Here is a 26,346-nt window from a genome sequence, read left to right on the forward strand (position 1 = left end):
GATAAATAATTTTATAATACAATTAAAATTATTTTGAAAAAATTGTTGTTAATTTTTTGAAAATCAATTTATAATTTTTTTGAAAACCAAATCCCTACAGTGTTAAGTCTACAAATCTCTACAATATTAATAATATGAACTTCACAATAAAAACAACTTTAAACCAAACCTCTACAGTGTTAAGCCTACAAATATGCTAAAAAAGTTAAATTAAAATGAAATATGTATAATTAATTTTAATATAAAAATAAAAAATTATGGAATGAAGGATATAGAAAGTAAGAACTTACAATATGAATTTTGTCATCTCATTAAAGGGAAAAATCATATTGCTTAACTGAAAAGTGTGATGGAGAAGTCAACTTTTTTGTATAAAATTGAACATGGATTTCCCTTTTACAACCTGTCAAAAGAAAATAATGAAGTGCTTTTGGACGTATGTGGTACAAAATTAAGAGTCACAATATTCGATTCGATTCTATTCTATTGTTGGGTTGATTCCAACTTGACTCACCCTCCTCTCTACAGTGACAGTTGGTGAAGTCCATTCATAAAATTAGGATCTCTCTACAATGACAGTTGGGTTAGTCCAATCATGAAATTAGGATGTGGATGTGTCCTTTCTCTGTTTTTTTTCTTTTCAAAATACTGCAATTGTTCACTTGGAAAAATAAAATATCCACCCCTTCCCACTGGGTTCATTTGGGCTAAACATTTTTTTAGGTGAATGGGGACATTGAAAAAACGAAGAAAAAAATCCTCTTATGTGCTGAAAGCTGATTGCAGCGATGTAAAGTGTTAAGCAGATATAGCGAGCATTTGATGCCTGAACATGTGCAGCAATGCGCGGATCTCTACTTCGCCCGTCAATCGAATTCACTGTCTATAATAACAACATCGTAATCCGATTTGGCATTTGCATTGTTCGTCGCATAGCAGGTTTGTTGTTGTTTTCTGGGATCTGTAGAGTTCAGCGAAGATTTCGCCGGTTCCCTTTATGAAGATACTTATTCAAGCGAGGAAGGGACGAACATAATTCATTATACTGGATCACAGCTGCAGTATTGACTTCCCTCTTTAGTCAGAACCATGGTGTTTGGAATCAGACTCAGGGGTACAATTTTAGAGGCCATATATGCCTGTATCTGCATTGTAGCGCACCGATTTCGCCTTACGATTTAGATGGGTTTTGAAAGTAAGAATCTGGGTATAGAAAAAGAACCTGGAGGAGTTTCTGCCGATCAAGGTACCCAAGACCCCGATTGCTGTGCTATGGGGGTTTCCAGCGCGAGCTTATGAATGCGCTTGTGGGGATTGATTGATTGGCATTTTTTGTGTGGTAAGCATAAGCAGAAGCAGAGCGAAGATGTTAGAGTGTGGTAAGCAACAGGCCTTAGTCGAGTCTCTAGTAAATGCAGTGAATGCAATTGCATTGAACAGGGACTACAGAAAAAGCCAGAAGAAAGACTGTTTCGACCTCGTTAGGAGGATTCAACTGTTACTTCCATTGTTTGAAGAACTTCGAGAATTGCAGGGACCCCTTCCTCGGGTGGCAGCGGAGTGCTTTTCTTCGCTACGAAAAACATTCCATTCTGCGAAAAGACTGCTTCAACTCTGCCATGATGGCAGCAAACTGTACCTGGTAATGATCACTTCATTCATTCTCTTCTCTATGCCTCTCCTTTGCATCAACTCATTTCTGGGCAATATGTTTCTTGGTCGTTCAGAAAATCATTTGGAATACACAATGCTTCACCTGTTTTCATAGATAAAATTGTGTTTGAGCACATTTCTTTATCTTTCAGCCACACATTACATAGAGGTTTGTTTTCATGGTTTTTAATCACGGCGGAGGATTAATTTGGGGTTTCAACTTTAATGGCGTGATCCAGGCTTTGGACGGTGAAGCAATTTCGGGTAGATTCCATGCTCTGACCGAAGAACTAGATCGTATTCTAGATGGCATGCCATATGATTTATTAGAGATTTCAGATGAAGTCAGAGAGCAGGTGAGTATTGCCTGTTGTCCAATCTCCTCTTCCTTACCCCTATCATATCGATTTTTTCCTTCTCAACATGTCTTGGTACCCCACGCTACATCTTTTCGGTTTCTATCAGTAGGCTCTCGATGCAGACATATTTCAATAATCAAGAAAGTTGCAAATGATTGAGTCCAAGTACTATTCGAGATCAAAACAGAGGATCATTTTGAATCCGCTGAACTGATTCTATTAGCCTGTTGTAAATGTTGCGGGAGAGAACATTCCATAGTGTGTCCGATATGCTAAAGGGTAGGAAGATATGAAGATCTGTAAGGTAACAAAAGAGAAAACATACATTTACCCTATCAGGTGGAGATATCCTCTTTTTAACTAACCAGGTTTGTCATAGTTCTACCAAATGCCTTTCCAGACATCATCCAATCGCACTACATTCCTAACCTATTTTTAGAATCAGTTCTGGACTTTAATTTTAGATGTAAAAGTTTTCATTTGATGCTTCCTGTGTGGTTCATCTATCTACTTCGTGCAGTGCAATTCCCATATACGAGCCTTATGAACAGAAGGTATTATAAGCAACAGATATTTGTATGACTGACTTTTAAGAATGCCAGATTACCCATGTATACCCATTTATTGCCTTCTTTATATTTGTTTGAGACCAGATTGTTTGACAAGTAATTCTTTTGGCAAGATTCATCTTATTTTTATAGATAATGATAATATTTAGATACTTATTTTTTAATTGTTTGCCTGTCTTGGATAATTTTATGATATTATTTTTCATTTTTATGTAACTTCTCTCAAGACTCACCCCACCCTCTGGCCTGTAAGCAAGAGTGAGATACACTTTCATTGCTTATGGAAAGCCTCAATCAACAATTAGCTCATGAAGAGTGAACATGTCACATGTGTGGTTTGAAGCCAGGTGGAGATGATAACAATTACTACTCTGAACCACTTTAGCCAGATCAAATTGACAAAATTCTATGATGTTATCTGTTCAATGGGACAGACCTCTCCACTTATTTTCTCTGTTTATCCTTTGTTGAAGATATGCTGCTGTTCTTTTTTTCCAAATCTCTAGCTCTATCTGTTTATTTTGACCTACAGAAACCATAGCAGCTTTATTTATTCTTACTTGTGAATCTTTGTTTCATATTTATATTATTTAGTCTGCCAGCAAGGGGATTTTTTTTTTAGTGATGTTGGTTTTCCCTCTTTAGTTTGCATTCCATTCTGATGTTTGGTCTAAAAAATTTGGACGACATTGCGCTGAATATTCATAATGAAATTCTTTTATTTTTCCAATGGAAAACTTTGTAACTTTTATATTCATGAAAGAGAAAAAGTTACATTCTGAAGGAGTCGAGGAATTGTAAACATGAGAAACCATTAAGTGAAGTTTGCGTATTGGTTGGATCTGAAATTTCATTCCGTATCAGATGAGTACGTACACTTAAAATTTGAATAGACCTTCAAAGAAATAAATTGAAAATGCGACTAAAAAGGTAGCTTGCTTTCTTTCCCTCCAAAATATTGACAAGAAACACATTATTTCATGATTTTCAGTTTATCTCACTCTGGGTCTGTCCAAAGTATGCAGGGTGGTGCTCGTTGGATCCAAAATTTAAATCTGTTGGACACCTAATCTGCCAAGGGTTAAGGTGTGGGAGCTGAACGGTCTAATGGAGTCCAAGAGACCACTTGGAATGTGAAACCAAGGGCCACTCCTATGTATTATAAATGTGTATTATTGTGAATAATAATGCATTCAATGCTTATCCTTCATATTTGGTCTTCCCCATGGTTATGTTTAACATGGTATGAAAAGTGCAGGGGATTTCCTACCCTACTCAAATTTGAGCCACTGGTTTTGTGGCCTCTCTGTGCATGACAATTCTACTATTAGTCCCAAATGTAATGAATGTGCCATCAGATAAATTCTAGCTGCATTCTTTGCTAGTTCTGTCATAGTAACTCCTCTGTTCTCTGTCTACGCTTCAGGCTTTCAGGCACCAGCATGGGCTCCTCCGACGCTTGTCACCTGCGCTCTTCCTGTCACCTCATTTTTATGCAATTCTCTATGTGTTGAATGTTATCTTCTGCGTAGGATTCTCCTTCGACTAGCACGCTGCCCATACCAAGTTACTACGCTGCTCTCCCCACTTGCGCAACGAAACTGTGCGTTATTTTCTGTTCTTTTGACAGTCTTCATACGTTGCGGCACCCACACCGCCTCTCCAATACATACATAGTTGCCACTCCTTAGCTCCGTGGACCTCCTCCCAATCCAAACGCCTTACGCTCCAAACGATGTATTCTCCAAACGCTTTAACTGAAATACCATTCATGCTCTGTGTGTTATTGATATTGTTATCTGTTGTTGGAGGAGTCAAGTTTCTCATAGAGAAGCGTGATATGTGCACTAATATGATGCATCAATTGTCCTATTGGGAGTGAAAGAGAACGAGATCACAGGGATCAAAGGCTATTATATGTCTCTACAACGTATTGCCATCCGTAGCTCTCACTGACTTCGTAACTCAATATTCTTTTGGCCACACAGAATTCCAACCGAGAATCTTGCTCCAGTTCCAGAGCCCTGAGCTATAACTACAACAACTATTTGTAATCAACAACTGAATTGACAACTGAATACCAAAGAATCCCTGATCTTTGTTGCCTCCTTGCTCCTAGAGGGTTTGCTCCGCGATGATTGGGAAATTTTTTATTTCTTTTGTTCGGCTTGCAATCGAAACCTCTAACAGTTTCCCTTTTCGACATACAGAGTCATGACTTGACTTATGGGATTCAGAGAACCTTCTTACTAGCGACTCCCCCTTCTGACTGCATTGCGACTCTCTGTGCAGGTAGAAGGTTCGTCATATCGTCAGTTTATTCACAGTTATTGGACAACGCAACCGCAATATCATGCTTCCTTTTGCTTTAAGAGTCAAATGTTAGCCATACAACTCTATATGTTCTATTGACAAGCCTTTACTATGATACCTACAGTTGGGCCTGGGATTTTAATTACAGGCTTAACGGTGAAAAACTTATGGCTATGGCCTTTTTGGTGATAACATCTTGGTATTGATTCCTCAGATATTTAACTGTTCCTGTATATAACTCCCACCAAAGGCACTAGATAGAGAAACAATTTAAAAGGACATTGACAACAAGCAAACACACAAGGTAATGAGGAGAACTGACATGTGTGGCTCGGCCATGGAGGAACCTTGACTATAAATGCTTAGTTCCACAGTATGAAGAGTTCACTTGTGTTATGGACAAGGCCATGGCATCAACACCATTTTTTGAAGGGCACTAGCATGCCAGGTGTGAGGCAATACAAAATGCCTCTAAAATACCAAAGGAAGTACTTTATTTATACAACAATTGGTACTAGTGAAAAGTCATATGATATTACTTACTAGAAATTTTCTCTCTATTCTCCTTGCAAGTCAAGTCACTTATCAAGTATGTGGCAGGGGCATATGTGTTATCATTAGGGGTCTACAATGTCTAGATTCTTTTCTTCTTCTTGATTTGTTGAGAACCCAAGCTGGTATTTGTTTTCCCCTCACTATTTTCCCAAGGGAAGAGTTGAAGAAACCCTTGAGGTCTTTAAATGGCTCCAATTGGTGGAATAATAGAGTTACTGAATAATATGGTACTCTCTACTATGGATAATACAATCAACATCAACAAAACCACTCTTATTGATGTTCACAGTTGTCTACAAAATGCAGAAGAAAACATGGAATTTTTGCAGCTAGAGTCTCAGCTTCAGCAAGATGAGTTACAGCGGAAAAAGCATCATTATGGACCTATTTTTGTTCAGAACCATCCCCTACTTGACTTTGAATCAAGATCCCATCAACAACCAGCGAGACATCAAGTCAGTAAAGTTATGGTTGATTCATATCAAGTGCCCATATCAAGAGAAGATTCACAAGATTCACATGTAGATGCAGAAATTCAGCCTCCACTTCCCAAGCCCATCATCAGAGCTTGGGAAGAGCTTGTCCGTAACAAGCACAAAACTGGTCTTAGATATGACAAGGATGTGTCCTTTCATATTCCAGGTTACTCAAAGCCCTTCTAGTTCCATAGTGTTGGGTTTTTTCATGACAGTTCACTTTCAGATGTTCCAAATTCCGCTCCTCTTCCACAACAACAACAAAATGTTAACTTCCAACATTGTGATTGAGTTGTCCATATGAAAGATCACTGTTTTGATCTTCATCCATGTGAGCACTGTCATAAAACCACTCATTCTTCACACAGATGCTTCAAAAACAAACCTCCTGCAAGAACAAAGATTCATCTTGGATGGATCGCTTCTTGGCAATGGGCTTCAACAACTAAAAAGATATTTCAATCATATGTCAGAACCTCTTCTAGAATATTAAAAGGTTTCGCAGTTGAGTTCTCTCTATCTTCTCACCTTGTATCTGACAGGGGGGAAGTCATGGTCATCTACAAGCTTCAAAGCCACATCAAGCGAGCTTGAGCCACAACCTGCCATACCAGATTCAGAGTTGTAGCCAGAGACAAAGATGCCCCTGAGCATGCCTTTGGTTGGTGGTCAGCCTTAAACCATCTATGTGGGGTGGAGACCTCCCTTTTCAGGTTGAGCTTCTCCCTCTTCAAAGAATTGGGGACACTTCCTTTAGCAGAAGACTTAAGCTTCTTTCTAGTTTTGGAAGAGTTCTAGGAATTGCATTAAGCATTCCAGAGTTGGTGCCCATCCTTAAACCACCGTAGGTTGAGACCTCCCTTTCAGGTTGAGGTTCTCCCTTTTTATGCAGGTTGCAAACCTCCCTTTTCCAGGTTGAAGTTTTCCCTCTTCAAAGCATTAGGAGCACTTCCTCTAGCAGAAGACTTCAACTTCATGCCAGATTTGGAAGAGTTTCGGGATCTGCATTAAGCATTCCAGTGTTGGTGGTCATCCTTAAACCATTTCCTTATGCCAACATTTCAGACATTCAACTTAGTGTTGCCATGCATTTTTGCACATTTTGTATTACAGCTCTCTTCTTGGACTCATACATACCCCTTCGGATTAGGGGGGGAATGTTGGACACCTAATCCGCCAAGGGTTGAGGTGTGGGAGTTGAACGGTCAAAGGGAGTCCAAGAGACCACTTGGAATATGAAACCAAGGGTCGCTCCAATGTATTATAAATATGTATCATTGTGAATAATAATGCATTCAATGCTTATCCTTCATATTTGGTCTTCACCATGGTTATGTTTAACAAAATCTGCATCCAAGGAGTGCCTATATTTGAAATTTAGTAAACATATAATGAGATAAGTTGAAAATATGATTAAAAAAGTAGTTTTCTCTCTTTAACTTTGAAAATTCATAATTTTTATTTTATTATTTTTCTTAGGAGGCCCATTTTAAACCTCAATTTTCCCTTGATGCAAACTATAAATGCTAAATGGTCCATACTACTCCTATACTAGCTGAAAGCATAGCTTCAAAAAACAAAACAAACCTTGTGTAGACCTATCACTCTTTATTACTAGATTACATTAAAATTTGAAGGTTGTAGCCCCAAAAACCAACTTCTATAAAGAGATAAACAAGATTTTCATCTTGTTTCAGCTGTACCCATCTTCATTCATCATCTCACTTTTGCATTTGAAAATTACCAATAAAGATAGTTGTTATAAGCAGTTTGGAAGTTGATGCATTACAGCACAGAAGAAGAATCCCCTTCTTCCTTGTGTTATTCAATTTGAAGCAAACTTTGTTGTACTTGTGATCTTCAGTTTGAAGCGCACCTTGCTGTCCCAAAACTCCCTGTTTAGAGAATTCATCAGCTAGTTTATTAAACTGTCTTCTTACATGGAGGAGAGTGATGTCATCAAACATCTCTGCACTATGATGACCTGGTCTAGTAAAGGCATTGAACAAATGTGTTGAAAATAATAGTGGGATTGATTCCTTAATTTGTGCCTTAATTTGATTTCTTCTTTGGCATGCTCGATTTCCTAAGAATGAGGAGATTCCCTAAAAATTAGGATGAGCTATGAGGCAGTTAATTAATGTGCTCAAGTGGAAGGATGACTTACTTGTCTTCTAGTGCATGTTGATTGAGGAAAATGACAAGTGGTCGAGTTTCAAGTCTTGAGATTTGAGACAAGATGAGTTACATGTGAGTTTTCACTTAGTTAACTCAATCAATAACAAAATCATTCCTTAATTAGAAAACTCACTAAACTTAGCCATTCAAATTGCTATAAAAGAAGGAATGAAGGCACAATTTGTATCATAATTTTGTGTTAGTTTGTGTGAGAAAGATGCAAAGGGGTTTTCTTGTGCGAATTATTGAAGGAGGAAGATAATTTAGAAGTGCGCATAGAAATAGGGAATTTCCCTATTTAATAGGAGCTAGATTTGGGCGAGGAATTTAGGCCTCTAGTGGCGCATAGATTTAGGGAAGCAGGGTTAGCATCTTGCAGATTGTTTCAAGCCTAGACTAAGGCTGAGAGGTCATTGTATTCTCTATTGAAGCAAGTGTATTTGTAAGAGATTTATTGCTCATTCTTCTTCAATAATATTCTCAAACAAGCGAGGGGTTTCCTAGTTGGGTTCTTGTTATCCACCATTCGTGGGTGATATCCATAGGAGAAATTTTTTCTCCTAGATGGTCCTCAGCTGACAGCCAACAACCCCTTGCAGCCACCAGATAGCTTGATGTGCCACCATCTCCGCCACCTGAGCTAGCCATGTGGTCCCTCGCCCATCTGTTATGATTGTATGTTTGAAGGTTGGCCTCCCGACCCCGAAGGTATGACTTTTCATTGGTATAGTTGAGTAATTTTGTTTACTTATCATGGACACTTTTGGACATGGATTGGTGGGGGAATTCGACAGAAAGAGTGAGCTAGGTTTGTACTCTTGTCTCTTATGCTCGATTTGGTGGTTAGCCTTTTATCCTAGTCTCGTGGGATCTCCTTTTTTGGCTATTAGCTTTAGCACTGACACTACATTGGAAATCCCAATTTTGGTTGCGTGGTCCCGCTTCCTGACACCATATACATCACTCCCCTCTACTCATTTTGACACCATTTATCACCTTTCCCATCCGGATCCACATTTGTCCATTGAGTCAACAAAGGTTTAGCCTCCCCCTCCGCTTGCTCACACCTTGGGTCGGGTCTGGAACAATGCCCCAAAGGTTGATGAAACTAAAAAGAAAAGAAAAAGCATAATTTGGCCACTTACAACGGGAAATGTACCACAAAATGCAAAAGATGGCCGAGACATACAAATTTAGCACGTGGGCAAAAGCTAAACATGAGCCCTACCCCATATCTAAGGCCATCACCCTGGTTCTTGTGGGCCCTAGATGAGCCCCCTCCACATTAAGGAACCCATGATTGTCCCAACCCCTAGTGGGCATTGAACTGCCCACCTTAAAAGGGGTATATACTATTGTATCCTACACATCATGCTCTTATTTTCTGAAGCCCTGAGCAGTTATGAAGAAAAATCAATCAAAGGCAAAAGACATATGAAGAAGGGTGGTAAAACAAAGGCTGGGATAACTCATGTACTACGATTGCTCCCTCCTACACTCATATACCCAAGTGTGGGCTTACCCTATTATTGCTACCCTTGTACCATGGCATGTGGCTTGGATATTTCCCCTTATCCCCACTCCATTCCTCCATTATATCACATGCCACCTACCACTTGATGGATGTACCATGGACATATCACCCCCTTTAAAGGTTGAAACCACCTAATAGGGTCCTTGGTTAACCCCCTTATTAAGCTTGGAGACACCTGTACATGCCAAAGCCCACTATGGAAGCGCATGCCACGATAAAGTGGCCATTTGATTCCACAATCTGTAAACTCTTTTACTTGATTACTCTAAGGATTTGTTATATTGGAAGGCAAGGGGATGCATTAGGTCTTATGCAAGATTGCAGACGGGTCTCCATTTGGGGTTTGGTCTCCCTATATGGGGTCCAAGCCCTCCAGAGGGCTACAATGGCACTTGTATGGTGAGCGTAGAGAGCCATGGGCCTCCACCATAACAGAGAGTACTTCATGGATCCCCAACATTATTCAGTGATTGCTTGTGTTCCACCTTTTGGATGAGGATGATGCTCCTGGATCACCATGCCCAATTGACTCCACAGTTGTACCACACACTTGACAGAGGTTCCAGGGTCAAGATGAGGATGTGTCTCACTACGGGAGACAACGAGAGGGCTTATGTCATCATTCGAGCCCTTACAGATAGTTTACAGGCGTTATCAATCCACTTGGAGACCCATGAGGATGTCACTGTGCCCCCACACACACTTGGGAACAACACTTGGACTTGCTTGGATATCAAGGGGCCACCCTCCGATTCACTATGTTTTGAGTCTATTCTCTCACCTTGGCATACTTTGGACTCCACTAGGCCTTCTTAATGGTCCAACGACTCATTATGTTTACTATTTTGCTCTCTTGAGAGGCTTATCTTTCTATTTTGGAGCTATCTTGGTGGGTTTGTTACCAAGGGGTGCTATTGTTGCACATTATTTTATTATTTGGGGCTCAATTAGGCCAATTAGGCTATTGAAACTCCCTTATGCATTGTACATATAGATGAGAGGCTCATTCATTCCTCTCCTCATCACTTGTTTGGATTCGTAGCCCTTTGGAGAATTTCACATTCCCTTTTGGAGGATGAGTTTGGTTTCATGGATGAATTTTGATGTTTGGATACTATTCTCTGGGTCTTGGAGCTTCAAATTTGTCTTGATTTGATGATTGGATATACTCATTGTACATGTAAGTGCTCTTTTTCATGTCTATTCTTTACATTTATCTTGTCACGTCAATAATGTATGGGGTTTTTGCTCTCTAGATCTGAATTTTACCCTAATTTATGCGAAATTATGGAAGTTTTGGAGTTGTGAAGTGTTGCATATATTACATGTACCATGCATGATGAATGAATGTTCCTAGAGGTTTAATTTCGTTGAATACACCTTGATAAGTCATCAATTCTTGCGCATCGAAGTATAAAATCCTTTGGTAGCTACTCTCATGCCCTAATTTGCCATGCAAGATCGGGTTAAGTCTGACCAAACCATAAAATCACCTTGACTCCATCTCTCCCAAAGGTAAGGCACTGATCTAAGCATTGGTGGTCACCTAAAAGAATATTTTTCTTGCCTTTTCTTCTCCTTCTAGGCCTAACCCTAGTAAGTCACCTACGGCATCAAGCGATTTTCTTTGTAGCCATCCAAAGCCCTTGATTTTTGGTCCACTACTGGGTGGGGGTTTTCTCTAGAGGTCCTCCAAGTTGGAGGCAAATTCGACAGTGGAATCCCGAGATATAGCAAGCCCTAGCCATAAGACCATCTCTTTCCTTGGTTGATTTGGGTTAGTGTCCTCGCTTGGATCATTACATTTAAAATCCAAAAGAGAATTTGTCCTTTGATCCTATTCTCCTCTCTAAGCTGGTCAAGCCCTTCTAGTGTTGATCATTATAAGACCATCTCTTTCCTAGGTTGATTTGGGTTAGTGTCCTTGCTTGGATCATTACATTTAAAATCCAAAAGAGAATTTGTCCTTTGATCCTATTCTCCTCTCTAAGTTGGTCAAGCCCTTCTAGTGTTGATCAACTCTACATCCTTGACCTAGTTTGGGTCCACTTTGGTTCTTTGTGGTCGCGCAACTTTATAACTCAAATTCCACAGGGATTGCATAGAAACCATACCTCCACAAGGATTCTTAGGTCTAGGAAGCTTTTCGTCAAGAGAGATTCTCCAAACCTAGGCTTAAGTATCCTCTTAGCCCTTCCTAGATAGCTCATCACCTTGCTTCTTAAGCAAGTAAGCCACTTAATTGAGTCTCTCTTGTGAATAGGCTCTAGGAATCACTCTCCATCTATTCATTAATCTATTCATGCTTGTGATTCCATCTATACCAGGTCTCCTCCCATCAATGAAAGTCCGTAAAGAACAAGGAGCTATAACTGACGTGACAGTGGGCTATTGCTCCGTTGTTGCCACTTGACCTAGTAGTTGCTTTATAGGATCCCTTCCTAGGACCTCTGCTAGTTTGAGCAGTAACAGTTCCCTAGAAAAATTGTTGTGTTCTTCTGTGTGAATTGTGCATTTATTTATGTTCTATTCCACTGCAAATTGAATAGAGAAACTTTGTGTTTATATGAAAAGAAAGTTTTTTTCCCAGATCGTTTGTAGATCAAAATTTCGTGGATTTTCTACAAAATGTTTTGCAGATTGAAGGTTTCCTTGACCCATTCTATGACTAGATTGTAGTCTCCAAAACTTGCACCTTGATGACACCTTTGTCCAAGGCAACCTTCAACAGATTTAGTAATGCACGTAACTCATCCCAGTTGCTTGTTCCCTTCCTTAAGCCCACTTTGAAATTGATGAATTATTTCTCATTGATATACAACACTCTTCCTATTCCACTTAATCTTGGATTCCCCTGGCTAGCTCCATCAAAGAAGGCCCATCTCTAGGCCTTACTAAGAGGTTATGCTTTCTTTGGCATTTTCTGTCGTGGAGGCAAATGGATATCTTCATAAATGATTCCAAAGGGGTAAATGGCTTATCCTGGAATAATATCCCATTGCTAGTGATCCAGATTGACCATGAGACAATGTAGGGAAGTGCTTTGTGATCCACCAGTCTTGGGTTTGCCGTTCATCTTTGTAGGACATCCACTAGGGAAGGACCTTCCTACTTACCTATCACTACTACTCAGAGTATAGACCTCCTTTATTACCTCCTTATTATAAGGGCATTTCTTTAATAATTGTTTGAGATTTTCTTCATCACCTAGACATAACATATAGAGACTAGGTCCTTGCCAACATCTCCTTGGGTGAACTCCAGGGTAGGCATCTTATTATTTAGGGCTAGCCACATCATAAATCTAGTTTTTAATGGTGCCTTAACTTTCCACAATGGGTTCCATTGCCACTTTGCTCTTGTTTCTTCAGTAAGAAACATGGCCTTAAATCGAAAACTTATAGTGAACTCTCTGTTGGGTCATTGTGTCCATGTTAAAGAATCATACTCTTTTTTAAGAAAATTGTAGTAGTATTCAATCTATCTACTTGTTCCATTGATCTGCATCCTGTCCGTCCAATCCAATTATCCCTACTTCCTTCTACCCATAGTGCTAAAGGTTACCTCTATTATGGAATACAACATCAGCTAGATGAACTATATCTTGTTGGCTTAGTTTCTAAACAAGGCCTTCATTTAGTCTGCAGATTCCTTGATATCCAACCTAGGAATCAAATCCAAATCTTACCACTATTGCCATTCCCTATTTTCAATGCTAGCCAATTTCTCACTAAGGGGAAGGCTCATACTAAATCTTTCAACATAATGGAGGAATTTGCAATAGATTTGGGTCTCTATCTTGTCTAATCCTCAATGTATTTAGATATTCTACATTTTGCCACATACTAGGTGTTTTGGGTAATCTCCATAGGTTTGTGGATGTCTGTGCTTCTCCAAAGTAGTGGATGTTTTTGAGGCCCCATCCACCCATAGCTTTGAGTTTTTTCTAGTCTTCTCCATTTTACTAGAGGTAATCTCTTCTTTAATTACCCCTCCAAAATAAAATTGAAACATTTCCTTCAAATATTTTCAAGAATTTCCACAAGGATGTATGCCATTCAGTGCCAATGGATTGGAGTGGCTTCTAGGATAAACTGTATTAATGTAAGTCGTCCTCCTCTAGATAGCTAATGATTGTACCACCCTGATACATTTTTTCTCCATTTTGTTTGTTTGTTTGTTTGTTTGTTTCAGTTAACCAATCCCATTCCTTTGTTCCATAGTTGTTGGGTTTAAAAAAAATCCCAAGTATTTGAGATCTCTATTCGAAAGGAAAGGCAAAATCAAACTAATTCTTCTCATTTTATTGTCAGTTACCTCGAAGAAAGAGATAGATGATTTTGTCATATTGACTTCCATTCCTGTTGTTATGCTATGCAAAAATGTCCTTGAAGTTCCTTGTCTCTCTAATAGATCTTGTTCCAAAGAGTAGTACTTATTGTATGAGAAGAAGGTGTGAGATGGACATCCCTCTTTCTACTTGAAGCCCTTCAATTTTCCATTTCATTTATATGCCTTTTGTAGTTAGGAGGAACAATAAAGGAGACAAGGGGCATTCTTGTCTTAGCCCTTTGGTATGCTTAAAGAAACTAAATGTCGAGCCATTTATCAGTATTGCAAAGGAGGAAGATTTGATGTACCCTTCTATTCATTTGATGAAAGGAATTTTGAATCCCATGTGACACAAAATGAGCGTAAAGAAGGTGATTTACCCCCATTGTGAGCTTTGGATAAATTAATTTTGATTATCATAGATGGGATCTTTTTGTCTTTATTCAATGCAATCCCTCTCAAACAATACCAATTACATCGTGAATGTTGTCTCCCTTCGAGAAAACCAAATCGTTCCATGGAAATGACATTGGAGAGCATTGCTTTTAACATTTTGCTAATGACTTTTGAATAATTTTACATATTGAGTTGCATAAGGAAATTGATATGAACTCATGAAATGAAGTTGTTGAAATTTTGATGTTCTATGCTGTTACAATCACTTAAATCCATAACTTCTTTATGCTGCAAAATAAGTTAAGTAATTGTAGATAGAACATAAACCATATAAACCATATGCACAATGGAAGACAACCAAGAACTCAATGAGACACAAAGAAGTTAGGTCAATGACCAGGGCAAAACCCACAAGGGGAAAACCCAACCAGATTCTTCTTCTATTAGAAATCAATTGTTCAACAGAGATACAAAGTACAATGAGAGAATGAAGAAGTTCACCCAAATTTGAAGAAGATCTTTGATAGCAGTAGCTGATGCAAACACTGAATCACTTTGGCTCTTCAATATTTGCTCTTGCTCTTCAAGACTCTCTTTCTCTCTCTCAACTTTCCTCTAGACTCTCCAATTCTCTCTTTCTCAAGTTCGAATTCTCCTCTCACAAGCACAAGTAAGTGTGTCAAGTGAGGATGAGAGACACGAGCAAGGAGGTCGAATTCATGAGGGAGTAACTCCTATGCCTTGAGGAGGAGTTACATATGCCAAAATAAGAGTTTAACTTGTGCTATAAAGGAGAGGAGTGTAACTTATGCATTTAGGAGAGAAGTGTAACTTATGCATTAAAGAGGTGTAAGAAGAATCTTTTTATGACGAGTCATTAAAGTGTGTAAGAAAGTGTAAGAGGTGCGTAAGAGCATTAAATAGAGAGAGGAATGAATCCATTAAGATAAAGAGAGTAACATATGCATTAATTGAGGGGAGTTACATATGACATAATTGAGTCTCATGATTGATAGACTTGAATTTCTTTTTAATAATAATATAATAATATCATAAAGAGGATAATAGTGATAATAATAATAATATTGATGATTAAGTTAAAAATTAAACAATTAAGATTGATTAAGGACAAGTCAAATGAATTTCCATCATGTATATATGATTATGAATTGATGGAAGGTGATTTACTATTTTTGGAAAGTCATGGTTGCAAAGATAGACATGACTTTCTATTTTTAGAAAGTCACTTTAGAAAGGTCAGAAATGAAATTCTATTCAAGGAAATTCATCCCATAGCTGTCAATTTTCAACAGAGTCTAGATTGTCATTTTTTGGAATTTGTGCTAAGAAGGTAGCATTTAAAGCTTTTAACATTTCATCAAATCTTGGAATTCGTGCTAAGAAGTTAGCATCCAAAGCTCCCAACATTTCATCAAATCTTTTTGATTCCTTTGCGAAAACATTGTATGTCATTTTCTAACCATTCTTAAAAACCTTGATAAAAATCAATTAACCACCCAATGGGGCTTGGGATTTTATCCTTTTGAAAGGAGAAACCTATTGCTTTTAGTTCTTCTCTAGAGAATTCTGGCTCAAATTCTTCATATTTTGCTTGATTTACAAATCTAGGGAAGAACTTCATGAATTTGATCACTTTTGCAACATTGGATCTTTTAGAATCTTTGTTTAGTTGGATAAAGAAATTAAACCCTAGATTTACTATTTCCTTGAAACATGAGGCCTTGCTTCCATGTGGCTTTGGTATCTCCCAAATTGTACTTTTAATTTTTCTCCCCTTTGCATAGTTGTGAAAAACTTTAGTGTTTTCATCCACTTGGGATGACTAGATCACTTTGCTCTTCAATTTTCTTTTGGCGTCCCTCCATTTTAATAGATTTCTCTTCTTTTCTTCAAGATTCTTTAATTTTGATTTCTCTTGCTCATTGAATATACCATGTGGGACCTTGCCAAACAACTCCTTTATCTTTTCCTCCACTTTATTAATATATTTTTGTGAGGTATTGTACTTAGCGTTTGACCACTCCATATTGACTTTCTTAACCTTTGGAGGTTTTAAAAGAATTGGAACACAGTTGATCCTTCCCCTAAGGATCATATTTCATGCATTTGTTCTTCACTAAATTTGAGAATTCCTCATCTTGTAACCAATGAGAGTTGAATTTGAAAGGCTTTGGAGTTTTCTATTTGTATTTTCCTAATTGAAGAAAGAGTGGAACATCATTGGAGATGTTCCTAGCCCCAACCCATGTTCTTAACTTTTCTGATTTTTCCACCATTGCTTCAAATAAAAAAACGTATCAAGTCTCGATATGCTACTCCATGTAGGGATTAATCATTGGGGTTATTATCATAGAGTTTCAACTCCATTTTATCCAATAGAAACTTTGCTAAGGGGTCTATTCCACTAGATTTCCCTAGCACTTCACATTGCTTTAACATGAAATTCATGTTTCTTCCAATTATGACATTCACTTATAATAGTTTGAAGGTTAATGATAAATGTTCTTGAACAATTTGTTATCAACATTAGGTCCATATAAATTAAATGTTGAAAAGGTCGAACCTAGTTCTTGTGATACCAATTCTATCCATATCCTAGAGTTTATCATATATGAGTTTTGGAGAGTGAAGGACTAATCCCAAGTTGTATCCATCCTTCTTGATTTACTTATATAGTTAAAGGTAATAACATACCAATCCTTTTAGAGAAATAGACAAATCGGACTTTGTTTTCTCCCTTCCATCATGATATCTTGAATGAATAAGATATTTGGTTTGTGGATCCTAACTAGTTTTTCTAGGGTTCCTTTGATACGGGGCTAGCTTAATCTTTTGATATTTAAGGTCGTGATCATCATCTTGAAATAACAAAGGGTCATGCTTTTGTTTTAAGAGCCCTGACAATGGTCCTTTGCTTCCCCTTTTGGATTTGTCTCTCGACTTTCTCTTGATCAATTGACAACGAGAATTTTCTTATAGTAGATGGGTGGCTTGGGACATGATTGGAGTCTATTCCTAAACCCCCCAAAACTCTTGAACCCTCCCATTCCCTTTCTAATGGTTTGGCAGACTTGAGGTGATTTTGCTTTTCCTCATTGTGCATACCTTGTTTGTGGGCTTTGGTGGAAGTTTTCATGTAATCACGAAGGGTTGTTGAGAGGATTTGAGGCTATGGAGGGATCAAAACCATGAAGGATAACTTCAGGCTTATGGTTATAGGGGAAGGGGGAAGGAATCCTCTTATCCAATAAAAGGTTTTGGGAGGCCTCTATTTCTTCCGATGTGGCAAACATCGACATCGTGATAAAATCGGTGAGGGTTCGAAAAATGAAAAAAATTGTAAAAATTAGGTAAAAATTGGTAAAAATTGGCAAAGTTAAAAATTACAAGAATATTCATTTTTTTTCAAAATTTTAGCATCTAATGCATCCGCAACATCAAATAAATGCATTGCCACATAAATATAAAAGGAAAAATAATATATAAGATGTATAAGATGTCTAGCGCTACATCACACATAACAATGAATCATGTGTTGAACCTTGAGTCCTGACTCAACCTCAAAATATCAACAATAGATATAATAAATGTATCTCATCATCATGAGTCATATATAATGAAATTAGATATGTAAAATACTAACTAGTGTTTTCCTCTGCCCCTTTTATAGGAAAAAGTAATAGCTTTTCCTCTAGAGGAAGAAGGCCTTGGGGCTGGCATTGGACTTCGATGTCCTCTAGAAGAAGAAGTAGGAGGAGGTAGACTAAATCCTCTACTAGTGACCATGCTAGGTGGTGTCACCTCTTCCTTCTCCACCTCTCTTTTCTTTATAGCTGCTACCTCCTCAAACCAATCAGGGGTCGTTTCCATGAAAGGCCTCTTGGCTTCAACCCTCCATGTAGCAGTGGTGTAATCTCATCCAATAAGATGGCCTCTAGGTTAGGTGTTTTCTGAAGTTGCCTCACCTACAATCGAAGATTTTAGCAGACATAGACCAAGTCATTGAGGTGTTGGGACTCCAACTTGTATGAGGGTCATAAATTATAAATTAATAATTACAAAAATAATAAATTATAATTTATAATGAAATCAAAAAAATAATTTGAGGGTCATAAATTATAAAGTAATAATTATAAAAATAAAATTATAATTTATAATGAAATAAAAAAATTAAATTGAAATTTTAAACTTGTGTTTCTTGGTGCGTATTTTTTCAAATACACTCCAATTGCACTCGCATCTAGAGGAACTACATGTTAGGCTGAGTACTTGAATGACAAGCTTTTGGAGATTGGGTACTTTGCCATCATAGCTTGTCCACCACACATCTACAAAACATAAGAGAAACAAAAGAAGAATAATTGAAAATCTGAAAGTTGAAGCAAAGTATTAAGAGACAATGAAATTTGAAACAAACTAAAGCTTTCCTGGCATTTTGGTCTTCTTATCTTGGATAGCCATGGCAAAGCTAATTGTGCCACCTGCCATTCTATATATCTCCATTTCTTTAGAAATTTTTGCACATTCTTCCGGAGATGGCACCATCTTAAGAACACAACTAAAGAATCCATCCATCACCTCAACATCAAATCTAAAACCAAAGGATTAAGAAAATGCAGGGTTGAGGTAGATCCCTGCAGCATGAATGGGACAATGGAGTGTATTGTTCCATCACTCATCAATCACTCTCCATGTGAAATGTTCTTTCTCAAACCCCTTGCCCCCCTTATCCTCATAATAGCTACAAATGACTTCTTTGGCCCTATCCATGGCCTCATACAAGTAGCCCATTACGGCCTTGTCTCCATCAACCAGTTGAAGAACCTTTACCAAAGTTTCATTAATGGCACACACCTCTTGCACTCTTTCCCAACAACTCTCTTGATATGAAACTAACCCTGCATATGGCCTCTCCTTCTTGTTTGTGACTAAAAGATAAAGCACACCACTCTCTTAAAGGAAACATTCTCTTCACATCCCACATAAAATTCTAGAGAGATTAAAGAGATATGAAGCTAGTGGCAAACCATGTAATAGCAAGATGCACCAATTCCTTGTTATTGGTGAATATTCTCATCAAATTAAGCACAAATGCATGATTATGTATAAATTTTGTTATGCTCTTTGATGATTTAACAATATCCTTGACATAAAGAATTTTCCCCATATCCTCTAACATCAAATCAATACAGTGTGCAACACAAGGTGTCCAAAGTTAGGATACCTCTCCTTGAGCAACCTGTTAGCAGCAACATAATTTGCAGCATTGTCTGTTATGACTTGGACAACATTATGTGAACTTACTTCCCAAATGAACCAATCTAACAAATCACATAATAATCATGCATCTTTGATATGTGCATCACTAGATTTCATAAACATTGCCCCCTTAGGACAATTAAACTAGAGGTTAATAAGGGTTCTACCTTTTTGATTAGTCCAACCATCCAACATCACAATGAATCCACTGCGTTGCCATGATGCCCTAAATTCCTCCAATCTAGCAGTGCAATCAACCTTTTCATTTTGAAGAATAGGCCCTCTCAAGTCATCATAGGAAAGGGGCTTTGTACCTCAGGCCAACAATAACAATAGCATCAAGCATAGCTTGGGAAAATGGATCGTTCTTGGCAATGTTAAAGGGAATGCCACTCCATAGAAAACACCTACTCACCAACTTGTTAGCTTCTTCCTTCTCCTTTCTTTTAAGCATTGACCTTATAGAAGGTTGTGCACCAGGAGTGGTCCTAGGAACAAAAAATGCTAAGGTAGATGCAGGGTTGGCCATTGTGAAAGGTGATGCTGAAGAACCACTCTCACTTGCCCCCACTCTTTCCCTTGCAATTTGACCTTTCACAATTGCCTTGTTAATTTTGGCAGAGTCTTTATATTTTAGTGATTTGATGGCAATACAAATGATTTCTAGAGATGCGTTTGAGAAAAGTTTTATATCATGTCTTAGCATTTTTGCAAGGTGGTATTTCAATTGGGATATTCCCCTTGTCATATGCTTCCCACACAATTTGCAACTCAAATTTTGGCTATTGAATCCCCCCTTGGGTTCACCACATTCCCGCATAGGGTCCAAAATTCTTGGCATTTTTATTGTTCAATGTAAGATTGAATCTAGTAGCACAAGAAAATAAAAAAAAATAAAAATCAACATTTTTACTATCAAGAAACCCTCTCCGCTCAATGAAACGATGGAAAAAAATACACTCCCTCCCCTAGCAAAACCATTGTGCGCAACCTTTTAAGGGAAATCGTTCCACAATGCAAAAATTTTCGGGATTGGCTCCTAAAATCGATGTTTTCCTCCTCTGCCTAATAAAATTCGTTCTCCCACTTCTTTTCTCTCAAACCTGTGGCCTTTGTTTGAAAAACGAGACAAAAAATCTCAAAATTGACTTATAATCTGACTTAGGTGAGGCATGGTGATTTCTTTGGTCATCTTGCGATTTTTTACTACTTTCTACAGTGAGATTGCAATAATATTGGCCATGAAAGAATCGTCGATTTTTTCGACTGATATTATTGGCGAATTGGAAAACTCACAATTTGCTGAAGTTTTCGCGAAAAAATTGCATGGTCAACACTGATTTCTTTAGACCTATAGGTGGATGAGGAGCAAAAGTATCGTCTTATGTAGTAAGAGTTTTGGGAATTTTCCGTATCACCCTCCTTTGAGAATTTAAAGATTTGCAAAACTGGATAGAAAGGATATCAAAGGATTGAGTAAACATTTTACCAATGAAATCTTCTTTAGACTTTAGGTTGGGTGCACTGATGAGTTGATCTGGCTTCATAATGTCCCTTATATTTAGGATCATACCCCCATAATCCATTAGTTTTCTCTTCATATTTTCTAGGACTTGCTTTTGTCCATGATTGTTGACATCCATGTGGCTAAAAAGAATTGGTTCACTCTTTTTCTTCTCATATGAATGACCAATTTTCCCTATAGGCGGACATGAATCCTTTGAATGACCAAATAAGTGGCAAAAGGTGCATATAAATGAAACTTTGATGTAGTCGAAGGTTTAAAGATATTTCCATTAACCAGTGACGATTTTAACACTGTCTGGAAGGCCTTCATTTAAAATCATTTCAACACAGGCTCAATTTTCATGCTTCTTGATAGACTTCTTTCTTCAATTGCCTTGAAGGTGCCAAGGTCTAGTCTTAGGGCTTTAATCGTTTGTTCATTTCATAACTCTAGTGGCAACCTTGGCAATTTTACCCATAGGGGTGGGTTGTTTTCATTTTCTCATTTAGAGTTGAAACCAAGTGATCAAGCCTTCAATGTCTAAAGGGAGATGCCCCATAACAATACTCCATTATTAATTCTACCTAAATTTGTTTTTTTCAAGAGAAAGAAAGCCAACCATGAGCTAGGATTGAAAATTCTTGACACTGGCCTATTATCAGGTTCCATACGTTGGATATCTAGGACTTGAGTGAGTGCTTTGAGATGGCTCAACCTTAAAATTTTCTAACCAACACTAATTCTTGCATTTGTAGAATTTGTTGCATTGTAATTTGTTTTATCTTCACAAAGCACCATCTTGATTCTATCTTCATGGAGTTTAACACATTTTAACGTCATTGTTCTCTTCACAATTTGCTTAGGGTTACAATCCCTCAAGGTCTTGACTTCCTTGATGTCCTTTCCATCCAATTTATTCATAGGCATATTCCAAGTTCCAACATTCTTTCACTTCCCATGTGTTAGAGCAAACCCCTTGGTTAGGGTTCAAAAGTGCCAAAGGGGTTTCCACCAGAGGAATATGGTTTGAGTTTGAGAGAGGAAAGGGTCTTTATTTTTCAAGGAACCTTAGGATAAGCACGCCATCTTCGTTGCATGATTTCTTTGTGCCATCATTCCTTGCTTCAATAAGACCTATAGCTTGGTGATTAGATCTGTCAAAATTCACATGTAGTTCTCCTACTGGAGTTGTACCATACTACCATCCACCTACAAGCCTTCCTTCCTGCAATTTAAACATTTTTGTGACCCCCCTTGGTCCAAAGGATGAACTCTACCATGGTATTTTGCACTAGGGCTCGACTTTGGGCCTTTTGAATCCCCCCCAAAGTCTAAAATCCTCAAATGTTCTACCTTTGCTAATTTGAAACGAGCAGTGGGACACTTGATAACCTTAAGCCTTTCTTTGCTCCTTGCCCTTTCCTTTATCAATATTCCATTTGCGCAAAAGATTTCTTCTCCCTCTATTGGATCTAAAGAATAGTCGACTAGTTTGCCACCTATTTCTTACATCTCTCCTATTATCTTCATGAGCCTTCTAGTTGGAAGTTCCATAGTTTTAAAACTCAGACTGGTTTGACTCAGAACTAGTCAAATTGGTTGAGTAGGTACAACATTGAATTGGATTGTTTGGCTTAGTGAGTTGGTTTGGGCCAATTCGCTGAGTTAGTACGAACCTCACATATGCAGACTCAATAGGTAAGAAAATCATTTTTTTTAATAAAAGAATAATAAAACCCCTCCCTAAACCCTAGCAACTTCCTATAAAGAGACCCTACCCCCCCGCTCTCCCCCAACCAAATTTGCCTCACACCTCTTATTGTGAGCTTTTGTGATCCTCCAAAGTTCTGTAATGGTGTTGAGCTTTTAAGTAGCAACAAGCTTGGAGCTGGTTTGGCATCATGAAGCTAGTTAGGAGTTGTCCAATGGATTTGGCATCTTTGGGAGGAGGCCACAACCCATCTTCTCATTCCCAAGTATGTTTTCCCTCATTTATAGTTGTAGACCTAAATTTTGTCCCTATTTTTCTTTTTTCTTTTTCTTTTTTCAAGTTTAACTATGCCCCTCTATGTTCCCAAATTTGTTGCTCCTTGTTTTTAAATTTAAAATAGGTTTTGCATTGTAATTTGTTGCATGTTTTATTCTTGAATATGCATATTTCATTTTGTTTAAATTCCATCATCCTGCGTGGATCCATTGTGATGTTATCGATGACCTAATGCATTGCAAATATTACAAGCACAAGATCGAGGGGAGTTGGGAAAGTGGGGGGGAGGAGGGTGGGTATTCATGGGTTGAAACAACACTTGGTTGGTGTAATAGGCTACTAACCCCATGTCCAAAACCAAAGGAGGTGATATCGCAAATTAGAGCAAAAATACTCAATTAGGTTGAAAATTTTGAAGAGGAGAAGGCTAGGGGAAAGGTAATAAAAAAATATGTTGTGAGGAAGAGGCAACTTGCATTTATGAGAATATCAATAGCTATTTCACGCTTTCCTTTAGCTTTGCCTTTGTTAATGCTTCTCAACCAAGCCAAAGTCAATCCACCTTAGATAGCGATTGGAAGAAGTAATATAAAGATGTTGGTTTTGAATACATTGCCAAATGGTTGCATGATGTAGATATCCCCTTCAATGCTATTCACTCACCTTATTACTGCAGGGAAGGGCTTCAAAGGCCCTAGCATGCATGACTTGAGGGGATGTTTGGAGGAGTTTAGAGAGTCATGGGTCCACACAGGTTGTACCATCATGTCAAATGGTTGGACGAATGGAAAGAACAATACAATCATAATTTTCCTTGTCTCTTGCCCTCAAGGAACCATGTTTTTGAAATCAATTGATGCATCTAATAGGGTGAAATATGCCAACTTGTTATTTGAGCTTTTGGATGAGATGGTTAGGATAGTGGGGGAGCAAAATGTTGTATAGGTCATCACAAATAATGCATCTAACTATGTTCTTGTTGGTAAGATGCTAAAGTTCAAATATAGGAACATATTTTCGGCCCCATGTGAGCACATGGTATAGACCTCATGCTTGAGGACATAGAAAAAATGAATCAAATAAAAAATATTGTAGTGCATGCCAAGTGTATCACAAAATACATCTACGACCACTCATGGGTATTGAGCCTAATGAGGAAAAACAATGAGGGCAAGGAGCTTGTTAGCCTACTATTACGAGATTTGCAACTCACTTCCTCACGTTGCAATTTCTCCTTTCCCAAGTATGGAACTTGAAGACAATGTTTTTTAGTGATGAATGGAATGTATCTCGATGGACTCGCAAACAAGATGGAAGAGACGCTAGAAAGAAAGTTTTTGACGACACTTTTTGGGAAAAGGTAGCAGAGATTTTAAAATTGGCAAGCTTCTTTATAACGTGTTGCGGTTGGTGGATGGGGAGACAAATGACCATGGGTTTCATCTATGAGGCTATGGATCATGTAAAGGAGCATATAAGGGCAACCTACAAGGACAAAGTAGGTAAGTATGAGCTTATTTGGGAGATCATTGATAATAGACGGAACAATCAACTCCATTGTCCTATACATGCAATTGGGTATTTCTTAAACCTAAGGTATCATTACAAAGCTTGGTTAGGAAAAGATTAGATTGAGGAGGTCAAAGATGGGAGGTATGAGTGCTTGGAGTGCACGGTACCTGATGAGTTTAAGTAGTTGGAATTACATCACTAGATTAGTGCTTTCACTAGGGCCGCATGTACGTTTGGCAAAAACCTAGCAAAGATTGCAAGAGATGTGGACCAACTAGGTAAGCAATTCCAAAGTTTTTTTAAATTTCAATTCAAATTGTAAATACTTGATTTTTTAGCCAAACTCAAATTCTAATTTGTTGAACTAACTTTGTTTTGTAGCACATCGGTGGCAGTGATTTGGCGCCAAAGTTGTTTTTAAGTTCAAGTGTTTAAAATTCAAAATGTAAATACTTGAATTGTTAGCCAAACTCAAAATATAATTTGTTGAAATAACTTTGTCTTTGCAGCACATTGGTGGGAGTCATTTGGTAGCTAATGTCTTCAATTGCAAAATTTTGCAGTTAAAGTCCTAAGCCAAACTTGCAGTGCTTCTGGTTGTGAGCGCAATTGGCTTGTTTTTGTGCGGATTCACACAAAGAAGAGGAATCGTTTGGAACAAAAATGGTTAAATGATTTGGTCTTCATGCAATAGTACAACCTCTGACAAAAATGCCACCGATTGCATAACAAAAGCCCTGATATAGATCCCATTATGTTGGATGATATTGATCCAAATTTAGAATGGGTAGAGGAGGTCTCACGCAACAAAGTTTGATTTTGATTTTGATATTAGTGCTATGGAGTTGGGGGGAGGGGGGTTGATCCCAATGTAGATCCAGTTGTCGATTAAGCGCTGAAGCAAGCAAAGCGCCAAGCATAACACATGCAAACACTAGTCATGCAACTTGGCCAACTTGTATTTCCGCTACTACTACTACTACTACTACTACTAAGGTTGTAGAGGTTGCAGATGTTCTTGAGGAGTCTGAAGACTCTCATCCAGATGATGTTTTTGTAGCTCCTACTTATGATACCATTTCTAGTAGTGTTGATGAGTGATCATGTTGATCAATGATTTATAGTAGGCCAATAGCTTGTGGCATGGTTTTTAAACTCTAGAGGCCATTTAGAGCCTCGTTGATTATGTATTTTTGTTGCTGATATGTATTGCACATGGTATCATTTTGATGTATTCACCCTTACATAGTATATAGATGAGCACACTTTGCATATTTTGTCTCAAATGGTTTAGAATCTTGAAAATATGTTTTCATTAAAATTTAATAATTTTATATGTTATTTTGAAAACCAAGTCATTGAATTCAAGTTGAAATCCAAGTTGATAGGTCACTGATTCGAAGTTCGAGTTTGAGACTTGGAACTGACACACTTTTCTCACAATGAAGATTCCTATTTGAACAATTAGGTTATTTCTATCAATAGGTGGCACATTTGGTTCTTCCCTTGTTTGCCATCTTTTTATTTATTTATCTTAGACTAGATTGTTTGGCATGTGATTCTTCTAGCAAGATTCTTGTTATTCCTTTAAATAATGATACTACTTAGATGCTCATTTTTGGTTTTTTTTTTTCCCTCTTCGAGATTTTGATGATATTATTTGTTTAATTGGCCAAAATTTTTTGCTCATTTTCT

At 37.9% G+C, this 26,346-nt stretch overlaps 1 protein-coding gene across 1 annotated transcript in view; it reads left to right on the plus strand.

The window, feature by feature from the left end:
- The first annotated feature begins 643 nt into the window (after positions 1-643).
- The window catches only part of LOC149141722 (U-box domain-containing protein 13-like), a 97,041-nt gene continuing 71,338 nt past the window's right edge, over positions 644-26,346 (plus strand). Inside the window, exons 1-2 of the mRNA XM_089449191.1 lie at positions 644-1,642; positions 1,893-2,009. Coding sequence (XP_089305317.1) covers positions 1,367-1,642; positions 1,893-2,009 — 393 coding nt within the window. The 5' untranslated portion in view covers positions 644-1,366. The remainder of the gene's footprint in view (positions 1,643-1,892; positions 2,010-26,346) is intronic.

The sequence above is a fragment of the Pinus tabuliformis genome, chromosome X (assembly GCF_031772625.1).
Source record: "Pinus tabuliformis cultivar Carrire ecotype Pingquan chromosome X, CPIR1, whole genome shotgun sequence".
Taxonomy (NCBI): Eukaryota; Viridiplantae; Streptophyta; class Pinopsida; order Pinales; family Pinaceae; genus Pinus; species Pinus tabuliformis.